A 15,015-nucleotide genomic window follows, 5' to 3' on the forward strand; every position below is an offset into this window, starting at 1 on the left:
ACCACCTCTGTACAATGCAGGCAGTGATTTTTACACAACTTTATGAATGCCGCGAGATGACTTACAGCTGATATACCCTCTGGTATTCACCATGCAGCATACCCAGCAAGCCCAGTCGAAAACTCAGCCCAAGCCCTGTGTTAAATATACATGATTAATACAGTGTATTAGAGGAAAAAATGCAAGCCTGCAGTGTGGTTTACTTTTTACGCAGAAGTTACAAGGAAAAGAATGGAGGCAGCCCAAGAGGTTCATTTCCTAAAGGAGAATTCAAGTCCTGGAAACCGTTTCACCAAACACGGATTCCTTTTCCAGCCTCTGGCATTCGGCAGCTTGGCAACACGAGGAGGGCTGAATGGAGATGCCGTCATGGAAGGGAGCCCTTGGCATTGCTGCACACCTGCAATTACCCTCTCCTGTCTCTGTTTGCGTCCTTACGGCTCTAAACAACATTCACCGCCGTTCAAAGCATCGCATTAAAAACACGTGCCATATGGAAGAAATCAGGACATTTCCGAGTAGGTCTTTCTTTCTCAAAAGGACTAAAGGAGTCCTCGCAGACGTTATGCGCTGAAGCAGAACTGAAATACACGCTCATTGTCTGAACTAGAAGCAAAATGTTAAGCAGCCAAGCGCTTTACAAGCCTACGGTAAATAACTACACAATGATGAAAAGCCTCATGAGCCTCACCGAGTGTTAGAAGATGGTCCTGCTCCTAATCCTATGCTTCAGAGACTTAAGCGCAGTTTGTGGCTTAGTCCTCCTTGCAGGCTGATCCTTAAATCTGTCAACGGTCTGGTCTCTCTGTTTCCACCACCTGTGAAATGGGGGGGACCAGTAATTCACTCAGAGGGAGGTTCCAGCGGGTTCAACATTCATTCATAATATCCAGAACTGCTGGGTTTGCTCCCCTAATTACCAAAGTAGCTCCACACTAGGATGGGCACTTTTAACATAAATTAGGACTCAAGATTATTAGCTTTTTTAGGGTACTGAAGAGATGAGAAACAGTGATATTGCTGTGTTACAGATAAGCAATTGAAACACCAAGAGGAAAGATCCTCGTTTTCAGCTGATACAAAGGGAGCATGCCCAAAGTGAGCATGAACTCCAAGAGAGAGGATCTGAATTAAATCCCAAGCAATATGCATGGCTGACAGCCTGCAGCAGTGCCAGAAATGAAACCAGCTCAGACTAAGAGCAGATCTTCCACCTCAGGTTTCCTTCTCCTCTCTGAAGCAGTCCCATCCCACCCAGCAGAGCAAACTGCCCCCTCCAGAAATCTCAAGCACTGTTTCCCCGTGCCGTCCTGATAAAACCCAGCCCTCCAAAGCTTGTTCTTTGCTGCCAGCTCCTGAAGAAATTCTCAACCAGTGAAACCAGAGTCTACACCCAAACCTACACCATCCTTTTGAGAGGCAAAAGCCCCATTGCTCTCCCTCTTCCTTACTACTCTTTACTCTTTTACTCTTTAGGACGAGAGGAAATGGCCTCAAGTTGCGGCAGGGGAGGTTTAGATTGGATGTAAGGAAAAATTTCTTTACTGAAAGAGTGGTGAAACATTGGAACAGGCTGCCCAGGGAAGTGGTGGAGTCCCCATCCCTGGAGGTTTTTAAAAGACGTGTAGATGAGGCGCTTAGGGACATGGTTTAGTGGGCCTGGTGGTGTTGGGTTGACGGTTGGACTCGATGATCTTAGAGGTCTTTTCCAACCTCAATGATTCTATGATTCTATGATTCTATGATTCTATACTGTCTCACTCCCACGAGCATCCTTATGGTTCAACGGTTTAGCTGTCACGTAAGAAGCTAGGGCAGTTCCAGCTCCACGGGTTTATCTCTGAGCTGCACCAAATCCACAGGGCTAAGCAGGAAAGCTGAGAGCAGCAGAGCACGTGGCTAACACCCAGGCAGGCACCGTTTGGAAACCAGACAGCTTAAGGCTTAACTCCGTACTAGGAGCTGCATCAGGCTGGTATGGTCAAGGTGCACTGCCTGCTATAAGGCAATAGCTTACAATACCATCATCCGTTTGGCTCTCTTCATCTGTTATGGCCCCAGCCTGAATGATCCAGGATCTAATTAAACACTTAGGAAACAATCGAAAAGAATCTTGAACTCAGGCTTCTTAATTTTGGTGTTGAACTACTTTAACCCTTCTGCTGCCAAACCATAAGAGGGTTAAAAACCGCTGGTTTAAAATTAAACCACTTGACAGAAGCCAGGCTGGACTTTTAAACCATTAAGCAAACACTTTTCCACTTCAAACAGGAGGCGGCTTGAATCCAGGGTGCTCGTTTTGTCCTCGGTATGCCCTGGCTCGCACGCAGCTGGCCCCACGCGCTGCATTTACCTTGACGAGGCAAAATGCTCGCCAGTGACAGCACGGGCTCTCTGGGCTGGGATGAGCAAATGCATGCTGCACCTCCGCCACACGGAAAAGGCTGCTGGGCACAGCCCAAGCCAGCACGCTTCCCACCAGGTCCATGACGGACAGCCCAAGCAGCCCCATTAGGAGCCTCGTGCCGAGCTGCGAGTCACAAACACGCGAGCCCGGGGCGGTAGGTGAGCCAAGCGCTGTTTACTCTGCAAAGCCCAGCTGTTAAACCTATGACTAGGACCATTACAAAATTATTTTTCCCCTCTACCAGGCTGAGGTTTGACATCGCTCACACACAGCGAGCAGAGGCAAGGGATACTGCTGCCATGGTTTGTCATACTAAAAAGTAAATACAGCCAATTCCTCTCCCAAACACTCTTCCCAGAGGCAGGCTTCAACACTTGCAAGCAGCTTTGCTCCATTTCCTTCTGCGAAGAGCATACCAGTGGTTTCAAAGCACTGGCTTTGGAAACACAGACAGCTATTATGAGGCTTTGGTTAAATTAATTAATTGCCTGAAAAAAGCTCCTTACACCACTTGTCTGAGGACTGCAACGTGCCATGTTTATTACCAGCGTTTCAATGATTCCACAGGAGACATTCAAACCCCTATGCAGAAATACATTTAAGCTCCAGCCATTTCAGGCTCACTCATCACTGCCGGGAACACACATCGGATTATAAACCTACCATATGATACAGTACAATCTAGTTCTGTTTTGCAGGAGCTGAGAAGCCTTCCCAAGTAAAACCTTTTTATTTTTTAGGTTAGAACCTCTTTCAGTAGTTTTTTTTCCTTAAGTCTCTTAATGACAAAGCCCCCCACTTTTCACACTGTAGTAAAAGACCTGCAAAGAACTAACAAACTGGGCATATAAAAGGCAAACGTTGCCCTAGAAGTATGTCTCTAAGCCTCACGGAGGTAACAATTACGTCAGCGAAGAACAAAGCACAAGAATATTGTTTGGCACGTGTCACCTGCTGCACCTTCCCCCATGGAGCATGGGTCCAGATCGGCGACATGATTTGGAAAACAACAGCGCTTGGGTTTAAGGTAGAAGGGAACTTAGGAGGCTCCAAGCACTTTTGGCAATAACAGAAGCTGTATTATTACCTAATAAGAGAAGCCTTGATCAGAGTAAAATCTTTATGCTTGTGTACCAAGAGGCTGTTCAAATCGTGACATGTCCAAGCAGTTCTTAGTCCACTAAGGGCTGGAGCAGCTCCTACGCCACAGCCTCCAGGACAGAGTACCAGCCGCCCCGTACGCTGTGCTGACATTCACCCGCTTCGTTGTCCAGCCGAGGATAGCCGACATTCACACTGATGATATTCCAACAGTTAACATTTTCCCTTTTTTTTTAATTTAAAAAAAAAAGCCTACCCTAAAACCCAACCCTACAAGAAGTGCTACATTAAATTCTGTTCCACAGTATGACAAGGGGGTGGATAGAGTATTTTTTACTGCAACTTCTCAGCCAAGCGAATACAAGAGAGAAGATCACTATTCCAAGATATTTAATAAGAAGAAATTACAGATTGAGAGTCCTCCGGGCACATGAAATTCAGCTAATGCACGGCTCTAGACTGGGTCACTTCTTACAAACAATAATACAATTTTTTGCTTTAGCGTGGACACGTTGGACTAACACAAACCACAAAATACTGAATCAGATGCAACAGCTAGAGCTAAAAACCACAACAATAAAAAATATGGCACAAAGAATGCTAAACTAAACGACGTGTAATTAGTATTTACTTTTGGCAATCCTGGTTTGGACTAATTCAGTGTAGAGATTTGTTCCCAGTCAGCACCAGGTTCAGTTAACATACATCTTGTGCAAAGTGTACTTTGAAATTCATTGAAATAATTAGTTGTGTAAACGTATCTTCCTTTCACAGTGAAACAACAGTGATTTGGGTATCGGAAACGAACAAGAGAACCCCAGACAATATTTTATTTCACAGTACACAATGTATGTATATATAATCACCAAATTCAGCAAGTAGGTAAAGTGCATGCCAGTAACAACTTGGACTGTAAATGAAGAACTTGCAGTGCAGAAGTACACTCTATTCCAATACTAACAAACTAATATGTAGTAATACAAAACAAGGTAGAGTAACATCTTGAAAACAACATACTCTACGTGATTTACTGCACCTTTCTTTAAAAGGTAGGCTGAATTACTCTGAAACAGGAAAATTTCACATCGACTATCAGTAGAATAAACAGTTCAAAGCTTCACTAGTTAAAAATATTGCACCAAAAGTGTCGTATTTGAAAGCAATACAAGAAGAATTTTTTAATATAAAAACACTTTAAAAAAAAAAAAAAAAAGACATATTACAACAGCTACTTTGAACTAAAATAGCTGGTAAACTGTAGGAATTGATGAAATGGGAGTTCTCTGCCACAGGCGATAGATACATGGATTACCTGGAATCTCTCCTACATAGTATCGAGTAAGATGGGAGGGGAAAAGGTGTCCACTGTCCTGCAGTCTCGATGGAGCCAACTGTAAACTCAACAAAACCTATTATGACAACAATTGACAGTATTCCCTTTTATTTTAGAAATACAGGTCTACAAGAAGTCTTGAAATGCTTCACCACCAGTTAGCGCAACTAAATGAAAGCCACAAGATAGATGGATGTACCACGACTACTAAATGTTATACAGATGTCTACAGCTCCGACCATAGGCCCCTCGGCCTGTGAATCTGGAGTAGACACACACAAAACCCACATGATGCTCCCCACAACCCATGAAGTTCCCATTTAGAGAGTCGGAGACGAATGGTAGGGAGATCCTTGGAAAACGAAGAACAGGGAAGCAAAGGGACAAGAGACTTTCCACTAACATCCACCAGAGATGCGGTGGCCCAGATCCAACATAGGGACCACACTAAGTGAACACTATGTTCATGACGCTCTGAGAACACTGCATCCCATGTCAGGCTCTTCCCAAAACTATAAAACCACTGTGTGCAAGCGAGGGATACAAACGGTGAACTCCAAGAACTGAATAAATTCGCCCGTGAAGAAAATCACTTTCTCCACTCCAAAATCAATTCCTTCACTACATGTGCAGTTTAAAGGGGAAAAATAAAACACACAAAAACGGGTAGATGATCGTCGAAGACCAGCAGCCCCTTTTTGGAAAGCAGAAGCATGTATTTAACTTCGACACTTACTTTTTATAAGTGACTTAAGCAAGCAAAACATTTATCGAATGGCAAAAAAAAAAAATCTGCTCAATAAGTAGATGTCTCTACCGATACATACACACCAACTCACCTTCTTCTCTTGATTTCCCAGGACATGGCAACAGGCAGCTGTGGCCACTAAGTCTTCATTACTCTCATAAAATTTCTGGGTACATTAAAAGCATGATTGAAACCTATTAAAACTATTTGCTCAGGGAACACAAGGCTTTATCACCATCATTTGTTCACCTCAGCATTAACTTACAAAAAAAAAGCCTCAATGACTTGCAGTTGGACATCTGGCCCTTAGTTCAGCTATTAACTATTTTAAAGAAAGACCTTGAGAGAGAATTAATAGGCTGTAATCATCTAAAGTAGTCTCATATGCAGTTCATTTCTCCTTCACTTCTTCGTTGCAGTAAACCAAAAGCTTTCAAAAGCAGTAACATAAAAAAGCACATAAAAGTTGATTCAGATTATATCACATCCTTTCATATTTACAGATTTTCTGTAGTAAAGAATCTACTATCATTGTTTCACCACAATTAAAAGTCTTGGCCTTTTTAGATTTGGAAACATTTTCAAAACCCTCAGGAACTCGACAACAGCAGCATCGCATTCCAGACAATATTGCAAACACCTCCCACGCAATCAAAGTGTCTATTAAAGAAACAGTCTTGAAAAGTACAGTTCCCCGATCCTCCTCTTCCTCACGATACCATCCCCACCGGCTCCTGCGGGCGCTACGTTAGTTTCTTTATTCTGCGGTTCTGCTTGTCAATATTCAGCGTCGTGCGGTCTACGGAGGTAGTGATGGAATCGAGAGCTTCGTCCTGTCTCTCCAGCTCGGCTTCTGTCTCCAAGGCAAGGCCCTTCAGTTTCTTTAGTATCTGTCAGAAGAAAAGACTGAGAGCTTTCAGCGATCGACCAGCCGGTTCTTTGAGAAATATAACAGACCCATGGCAATTAGTTATTTCATTGCTTTAAATGACCAAATCATTTGTTGGAGTCTGCCCTGAAGCGTGCTGGTGAAGAGACACAGGTCTTGCTCCGATAAGCTGAACTGAGATGAACTAAATGAAGTAAAGACCAGAAAAATCAAACCTGAACTGTTAGGGTTATACAAGGGGGAGGAATAAATTAGAAGTAAAAATCAGTGTAAACATCAACTTTTTGCTGGCTCTCTTATTATCTCCTTGGCATGTCTGCACCCTAGAGAAGTAGCTTGTCCTGGGATGTTGCGCACGTTGAGAGCCGATGCAGACAGAGAGCACAGCTGGTGCAAAGCCAGAAGGGGATCACGTGGCTGAAGGCGTAGCAAGGTTATGCAGGGACCAGGTCAAAGGACAGAAAACGTTGTTTTACTACAATCCACTAAAGAAAGAAGTGTCATTGGATGGAGCAGAAGGGAAAAAGTGAGACTTGGGCAACCAAACAAATTATTTTCAAGGGACTAGAGGGTGGTGTGGTATGAACAGACGTCAAGGCAGCCAAGAGGCTCAGGCTGTACCCGAGATGAGAAACAACAGATGCACTGGCTACAGCTCTATTCCAGGCCGCAAGCATTATATTACATATCAACCAGTTTACACTACACTTAGCAAATTACTGTTCGTATGTGGGACTGCAAGCAAACACCCTGAGCTACTCCAAGATTGTGAGGAGACCCTGTTGTCTGAAAAAGCCTTTAGATGCTAGTTCAAACAGGGCAGAAGCCTCTAAAGTGAAAGGAGAAAGCCAGGCTGATGCATTCTTAAGGCTAGGAGACATCCGTAGCGATACCATACACTGACTTACGGGGCCTACTCAATTTCAGTTTTCATCATTTCACATAACCAAGTCCAAGAGCAGAGATCCAAACAACACAAGAAGAATCTGTCTTAATTCCTTACCCTGTAACACTGGCTCCTTTCAGCAGCAGTCCAAGGCATGAGTTAGTATCATTGCCTTTTCTTCCCTCTTGTGGCTACTCCCTTAATAAGCCTGGTTGCATGAACTGAAAGCACCTGCCTGAGAGGCAAGCCTCAGCTGCCTTCCCTCGGATGTATCAGAAGGAGATTTGGAAGCACCATATCATACTGACTGGAAATCCAGCTTCCCGGTCGCTTCAGATGATAAAGGGGTTGTCTCCGCTGTCACTGCTGGCCTACATGATCTGCTTCCTCAGGAATCCACAGATGGGTCCGTGAGGATATCCTCACACCACCTGCTTAATAAGAGCCGTTTATCCAATCAATGGCAATAATAGACTCCAAGAAAGCAAATTATCCCAGCACTATCCCACAACATCAACTGCTGTGGTACATGAGCATCCAGCTAACGCTACTGAAGATACCAGAACCGCAGCCTGTCTTAACAAAATAAATCTGTGGCTTTTGGTAAAACAGGGGAAAAGAATTGTACTCTATACGTGTTTAATTTTATTTTTTTTCGTAACAACCGGCAAACTCTGTTTTCTTGTTTTCCTTTTAGAATATATATAATCAGCCCCCAGAAAGCTGCTGTGAAACATCAGCAGCCCCTTTATCCACACGTGGGGCTGAATTCCACAGCAGTCCCATCATTTGCAGCTATGCAAGTTACTGGTTTGAGAAAAGCAGCGAGGAATATCATATCTAGCTGGAATGGCAGGGGAATTTTATGCAGACAAAATGCTTTGTCTAAAGCTGGACGTCAGCCACAGTAGTGAGATTTATCTCGTAACATATCTCTCAGCTCTTTCCATAAATCACAAGCAGCTAGAAATACAGCTGCGTGAATAACTGGTTTTGCAATTTAGCTGCCAAAGCAAAAATACAAAACAAACCATGGATCAAGCTTAATCTACCTTCTTCTGTTCTTACCAAAACTACAAGCTAAAAACCCCTGTTTCCACCCCCAATGAAACACTTCAGGTTCTTTCACTGTAACAGAAAAGTGAGGCTGAATTCCCCAAACTGGAGGTGGTAGACATGCATAGGATACGCACCAAAAAGAAAAATGACGTGATCAGATCTATCGTGTATGATTCAGGACATGGGTCTGAAATAAGGTCTTGCCTCCCCTGAGGAAGTAACTTTTCTACTTGGAAATGGGAAGTTCAGAGGCTGCTCTCCCTCAGTCTTTCCTTTGAGCTGCTTCTGCATGTATTTTATATATACAAACATACACAGAAATACATAAAGTAGCCAGTGCTACATGAAATGACTCCTACCATTCATAAAGTCATAGTATAATTAAGACTGGAAAAGACCTCTGAAGGTCTTCTGGTCCGCTCCACCCAACTAAGAGCAGGGCCAGTTTCCATGTTCAACTGAGAGAAGATTACAGGGTTTCAGCCTCCACTCCAATAAACTTTTAATTCTTTATACTAGTTTAAGAGAGGGGAGACATCACACCTTCAGTATATCCTAAAGGATGGCCATAAAAGACATGTGCTTTGTCATTTGCAGATGATTTAAAGATGGTCCACACTGACATCTTTTCAGCAAGTTTACTAAAAAGTTTTATCCAAGAGCATCCCAAAATTTGTTTTCCAGCACAGCAGAACAAAAGCAGCAGCAGCTGCCGACGCCTTCTAGATCATGGCTTGACACATGCTCCAGAATGGTCCCTCTGGCCATTCAACACCTCCACCTTCTGCTGCAGCAAGGCACGTGCTTTTGGAGGTTTTTCACCAAGCACCCTTAGCAGTGTGGCGAGTTCAGCTTTCCTGAGCCATGTCCTCACCCAGCACATCTCAGTTTGTGAAATCCACTGAGGCGAGCACGTAAGGTAAATGTGGTGACATGCAGTGCAAGCCTCCAAGAAGGCTATGCAGCAAAGCAGGGGCTGGCACGAGAGGATGCAGAAAGGAAGCAGAGACACTCCCCCTTCCCCACCTCTCCAAGAGGCACCTAATTTATTTGTAAATCAAAATTGTGCCAAAAAAGGCCCAGGTTTGCCATGAAAAACAGTTTATTTTTAGTTTCAAAACAGATTACTTTTGATAGGCTTCGCATTCATTAGAGCATACTTAACATTTATAATACAGAAAAAGACAACTGTTGAGAACAGAAAAGGTTTTAAAATACGAAAGCAGTAAAATGGAAACTCAGTCGGCTACAGGGCTCTGCTCAGTTCACCTGCCAATTAGGCTCTGCCTTGAAACGCAGCGGGCAATGACGATGCGGTTACTCACACACAAAAATAAAAGGCAAGCGGCTCACTTTCATCTGTTAATTCTCTTTGCCTAAGAGAGTCTGGTAATAAATCCCTTAACCCTTTGTCTGTCAGAGTCTTCAACCGTTCAAGCTGAGTGCTGCTAATCAGTCCAATGGGACCTGAAACGGTTAAGATGCTTTTCCAGCACAGCCCACAGAGCTTGCTGGAAAGAGTTACTGGAATCTGAAGTCTGGCCAAAGCTGGTCACTACTATTTTTGCAAAGCAAAATGATGGCAAGATGTCTAGTTATCACTGCTCCAGTTCTGTCAGCTGCTCAGAGCAGCAGTGCCTTCGGTGCCAGCACGTAATTTGGACGGTGAACCAAGACATGAAAACTCAGCGTGAAACACTATTTGTTACACAAAGCCAAACAGCAGGTATGAGCCCATCAGAGATGCATTTTAAAGGCACATTTCCTCAAGCACTGGTCAATCTCACGTAGAAACAGCCTCAGATTTATGCCACCGGATTGTAATTTGTAAAGTCGGATTTATCCTTGTGGCTCTGCCACAGATTTTCTGTGCAACTTCAGGCAAGTTACCTAGTATTCCCACGCACAGAGTTCTTGCTGTAGAAAAACAAGGAAGCAAATTTGTCACTGCTCTCCAAATCCACCTGGTGTCAACTGTTCAACTACAGCAGACTTGGGCCTTGCTGGGAGAAGAGGTGTCCATCCAAGCTATGCACCCCAAGTTCTTGTATAGACTATGGGGACCTAGACAATGCAGTGCAGTTTAGGTCATGATTCATCCGCTCTATTTTATGTACCTGCTTAAGGAGGAGTTCAAGGGCTGCCCGCTCCTCTCTGCTTTGGCTCAAGTGAGAGCCGAGCAACCAGCTTAGCTGGAGACAGTCACAACACAGACACAAACGGAATGACGGGAGAGGACTCCAAGCCCATGAACCCACTCAGTACTTCGCCCTATTACTTTATCATTTTTCCACACCACCTGAAGACCTAAACTCAGTGTCAGGCACTGTACAACCAGAGATTGTATCCTAAAGATCATACAATGGAGACCTCAGCTTGGTTTGGGTCCTGAGATACCATCATAATAATGCAATTTAGCTAAAGCTTGTGAAATATGATCTACCATCCCGATACACTGAGTATCCAGCAGTAAAGATAAGATACTGAAAGTGCCATTGTGCAGGAAGTATTGCCAATTGTAGTTTGAACTCCCTGAAATCCTCCCTGAGATCCACTCCATTATCCCTGTGCAACTGAGGTCTAAATGCTAAAGCAGAGCACATACAGCCAGAAATGGCTCTTGAATGCAGCTTCCCCAGCCAAATTCACCTGTTATTAGGAAACAAAAAACTGTCACTTGCAGTACTCTGAACCAGGGTGCAAACAGAGGTTTTGACGGTGATCACTTGTCATGATTTAATACGGTGCTTCACCTCTGTGCTGAACATATTTGCAGGTGAGCAAGAAGGGGAGACAACACCTAAAATATTCCAATTCGTAATCCCATTATAAACTCAAATCCATAATAGGGATTAAGTTGAGTGATCTTGCACTGAAAATATTAAGAGGCCTGTCCACAGGCTCTCCTGCTGCACCTGGAAATGAGCAGGGAGACAGCAGAGAGCAGAAACATCTTAAACCACTGCAACACAATCTACTAGAGGACATTTACCAATGCCTCATGAGACAAGCGCAACTTGCCGTAACAAAAATCTATGGATTTATGTTGCTTTAAGATGCTTCCTGTTTGGGATTGCCGCTATCAGCACTTGCCTGTAGCTATGCAAAGCACAGACGTTCCTGCTGCTTGATCCAGAGTTGCATCTGGTGTACGAACAGCCAAGCTCTACAGCAGCCACTAGCAAAAGTGCTCCTGCCTGCTCTAGAAAATCAAGCTGTCTCTTGTAGAACAAAATTTCTGAGCACAGAAAACACTGGAATAGGCAAGTTTGACAGGACAGCAGGTCCCTTGTATCTGAAGCACACAAAAGCAGACAAATTTTCAAGCACCAGCTCTTTTGAGCCAATGGCCATTAGGACAGTACGGAAGGGTCACTGTTTACTATCTTAGTGGCTGATTTCTCCCATTATTTCTTCTTGGACTGATACAGAAGTCTGATTTTATTTACTTTCTCAGGGAGTACTAAGCACTCATGGTACCACTAACATACCACTGGTCTTGTCTGGAAAAAATACTCAAGCAGATCCACAGGCTTAACTACCACCTTTTATTTTGGTACCATTAAATACTTCAGTTACACACAAGCAAATACAAAGTGTTAGTTGTAAGGACTGCAGTAAGGACTCTCCCCACATTGTGCCTTCCAAAAAACAAATCTGGGGCACGATCATTACATGTGTCTGTTAAGATCAGTTGCCTGTTGATCGCTATAGGCCATGGAACAAGGCCATCCTATGAGCAAATTTGGTATTTAGCACTTGGAATGAACAGTTCCTCAACAAAACGCTTTTCCTCTGACCTAATGGTTGTGATTTCCTGAGATGAAGGCACGATAAGAGCATAAATAAACACTGAAGAGACTCTGAAAGTAGCAAAGGACTGAAATGGAGCCATCTACACCTGAGAAGACATCGAGGAAGAAAACATCACAAAGATATGCACTGGGATGTGTTTTTTTCCCCCCAGACGTTACAGAATTAACTTCTTTAATACCATATCTGTCTTTATGGCATACGCGATCTGCAGACAGTAAATATCAGGGCAACAGTTCTTTGGCAGGAACAGTTTAGGAAATTAGAAAGCACTGGTTTGGCAAAATAAATTCAAATCTAGTGAATTCCCCCCCTTCGACCACAGCCCTTAAGCTAATATTATCATATCCCCTCCCACACCCAGTGCCATTATGTCAGCCAGAGCAAGGCGGTAGGCAGAGGCTCGGCCAGAGACCACAGGAACTTCGTAGGCTTCTTTCTCCCTCTCTATAGCACATAGCACAGCTAAGGAACACAGCTCACACTGCCACAAACTCTGTGGGTTTTTTTTTAACATAAACGTCCCTTCATGAAGTCCTGATGAGGTCCTTTACTCAGGCACCCAATCACAACTGCAGATGCTCAGGACTTCCAGCTCTAATGGAAGGAAATTAGTATCATTCAACAATGCTTGTTGCAAAACATCTAGTAGTGTTATTACTGCAAGTACTTTGTTTTTCGGGAGAGAGGAAGAGCGACAATTATTTGGCTGTTCATCACAAATTCCTCTTACATCTCCCACTTCAAAAGTTCTGCTGGACTTACCCACAGCACAAGTAATGAGGGGGACAGAGCAGAGCCCTTCTGGGTTTTGTGATTTTTTTTTTTTTTTTAAAAACAAGTGCTTGCATTACAGATAATCAAAGAATAAAAGATCATAATCCTCAAGAGAGGAAACTGCTCAGAAAAACGCTGTAGTTATCAACATAAGGACCTCAAATACCTTTAATTCATTCATGGAAGCCTGATGCCACAAGTATCATTGTCTTCAATGCATGTTAATGCTTTGCACTTGTAACTGTTTTCCCCCCTTACTCCCTAAATGCTTTGCAAATGTGATTAACCACCATCCTGCTCATTCCCAAAGTGGGAGCTGAACTGAAGCAGTGCAAAGAAGCTCTCCCGGAACAAATGCATCAATGAAAGACAAGCCCTTCCTGCGGGCTAAAACGACTATGCGACCATGCGTACTGCTCATTGATGAGACATGTTTGGAGAAAAAAGGACAAAGCAGCAGGCTACACCTCAGCAAGGAGCACCCTACAACCTAGCTCATGACTGACTGCCTAAGGCAGTCTCCAAGCTGGAAAGGAGACAAAGCTCCTGGTTCCCTGCCCTGCTTTCTATTTACGGATTTAACCCGCCTCTCAACTATAAAATGACTGAATATAACCTTAGATAAAGCCTTGACATACCTTGGATAAGCATTAAATGTCCTGCTCAGATGTATTTTCAAGATCTTCACCTCGATGCTTCCAGGGGTTCAATACCTGAAAGGCTTTGTATGGCGTTTACCATGATGCTGCCCTTGAACCCCATTAGAATACATCCGCAACCTCCATACCTTTCAAATCCACTTTTACTGGTAGGAGCTTTCCCCTTCAGTCACGCTTTCCTTCACTTCCACATCTTTACACTTCCCCTTTAAACTGCACCACATTCTCTCCTAAGAGAATCGAAAGGTCCTGAGCTATTTCACTCTGCTTCGTGCTTTAGAGCAATGAGAAAAAGCAGTGCTTGGACAACTCCTGGGAGCAGCTGGAGAGACACCAGCCTGCGCAAGACGAGAGGCTTCATTCCCAATTCACAAGACTTGTTGGAAGATGCTGAATTCCCCGTCCTATGTTTCTTCTGCTTCTCCAGTCACAGCCAACTGCTTTGATAACATCAAGCACCAACAAAGGTTGGTGTCCAACTGTCAAGAACTGGCCCTGGGGATGCAATTCCTAGAGAGACTTTTTTGCAAGGTGTAGCAAACTGTGTCTTCAATAGTAGTCCATGACCAACAACCCTTCATACCCTATTTAGCTTTTCTGGGTCTGGCTACAGATCAAAATTATAGTGCTGAAAAACTGACATTTAAGGAAGGAGCAACTAGCCCTTCTGAATACATAACAGCTGTACAAAGTATATACATGCATGAATAATAGATTGCTGCTACTTGTACAACTACGGTTGAGGAATAGTCTCCCTTAACATCTTCCAAAAGGTCAACGCTGCTTCAGAAAATGCTTATTTTTCGATAAAATGATAGATCATGGAGATAAGCACTTTAAAAGATGAGAAGAAGGGAGGATGATTACATGGTGAATAGTCCATTCTGTTTTTGAAAAAGCCGAAATAAGATATTGCAGTCAAAAGATCTTGATTATATTTTGGTTACAGAACCAAGTTTTGGTCTAAAACTGTGTATTTATGCGGTGATTCCTATTAAGGAAAAGGAACAGGAGTTTTATAGGAATTATGGCATGTACCTTAAAATTATTCATGACTGCAATGATGATTAAAGAGGCCTGACTCTCAGGAAACAGGTGCTCAGCAATTATTGGGAAAAAATCAGGCCAATTCACGGCCTGTCAGTTTGGCATTCAGATCCTCTCCCCGCCCACACCACCCCACAAGCCCACCCCAAATTATTAACTGGCTAAAAAATTCTTGGCTTGGTGTGGTATAAATAAATACCAGAATTGTCTTTTGCGCTCTAGTTAATCTTGAAAGTGTTTTGTTTTAAATAACGCTGGCCATTTAACAGTGTTTCTAGTCCACCATCCAGCACAGA

At 43.4% G+C, this 15,015-nt stretch overlaps 1 protein-coding gene across 4 annotated transcripts in view; it reads right to left on the reverse strand.

Annotated features, from left to right (window-relative positions):
- Positions 1–661: 661 nt before the first annotated feature.
- Positions 662–15,015, reverse strand: part of SNAP47 (synaptosome associated protein 47) — a 33,636-nt gene continuing 19,282 nt past the window's right edge. For 3 of the 4 annotated variants that reach the window (XM_076332083.1, XM_076332082.1, XM_076332080.1), the window contains one exon: positions 3,882–6,479. In XM_076332083.1, coding sequence (XP_076188198.1) covers positions 6,333–6,479 — 147 coding nt within the window. In that variant the 3' untranslated portion in view covers positions 3,882–6,332. Of the gene's footprint in view, positions 819–3,881; positions 6,480–15,015 lie in introns of those variants that run through there. The other variant, XM_076332081.1, reaches the window with a different exon arrangement.

Source organism: Aptenodytes patagonicus, chromosome 2 (assembly GCF_965638725.1).
Source record: "Aptenodytes patagonicus chromosome 2, bAptPat1.pri.cur, whole genome shotgun sequence".
Lineage (NCBI taxonomy): Eukaryota > Metazoa > Chordata > Aves > Sphenisciformes > Spheniscidae > Aptenodytes > Aptenodytes patagonicus.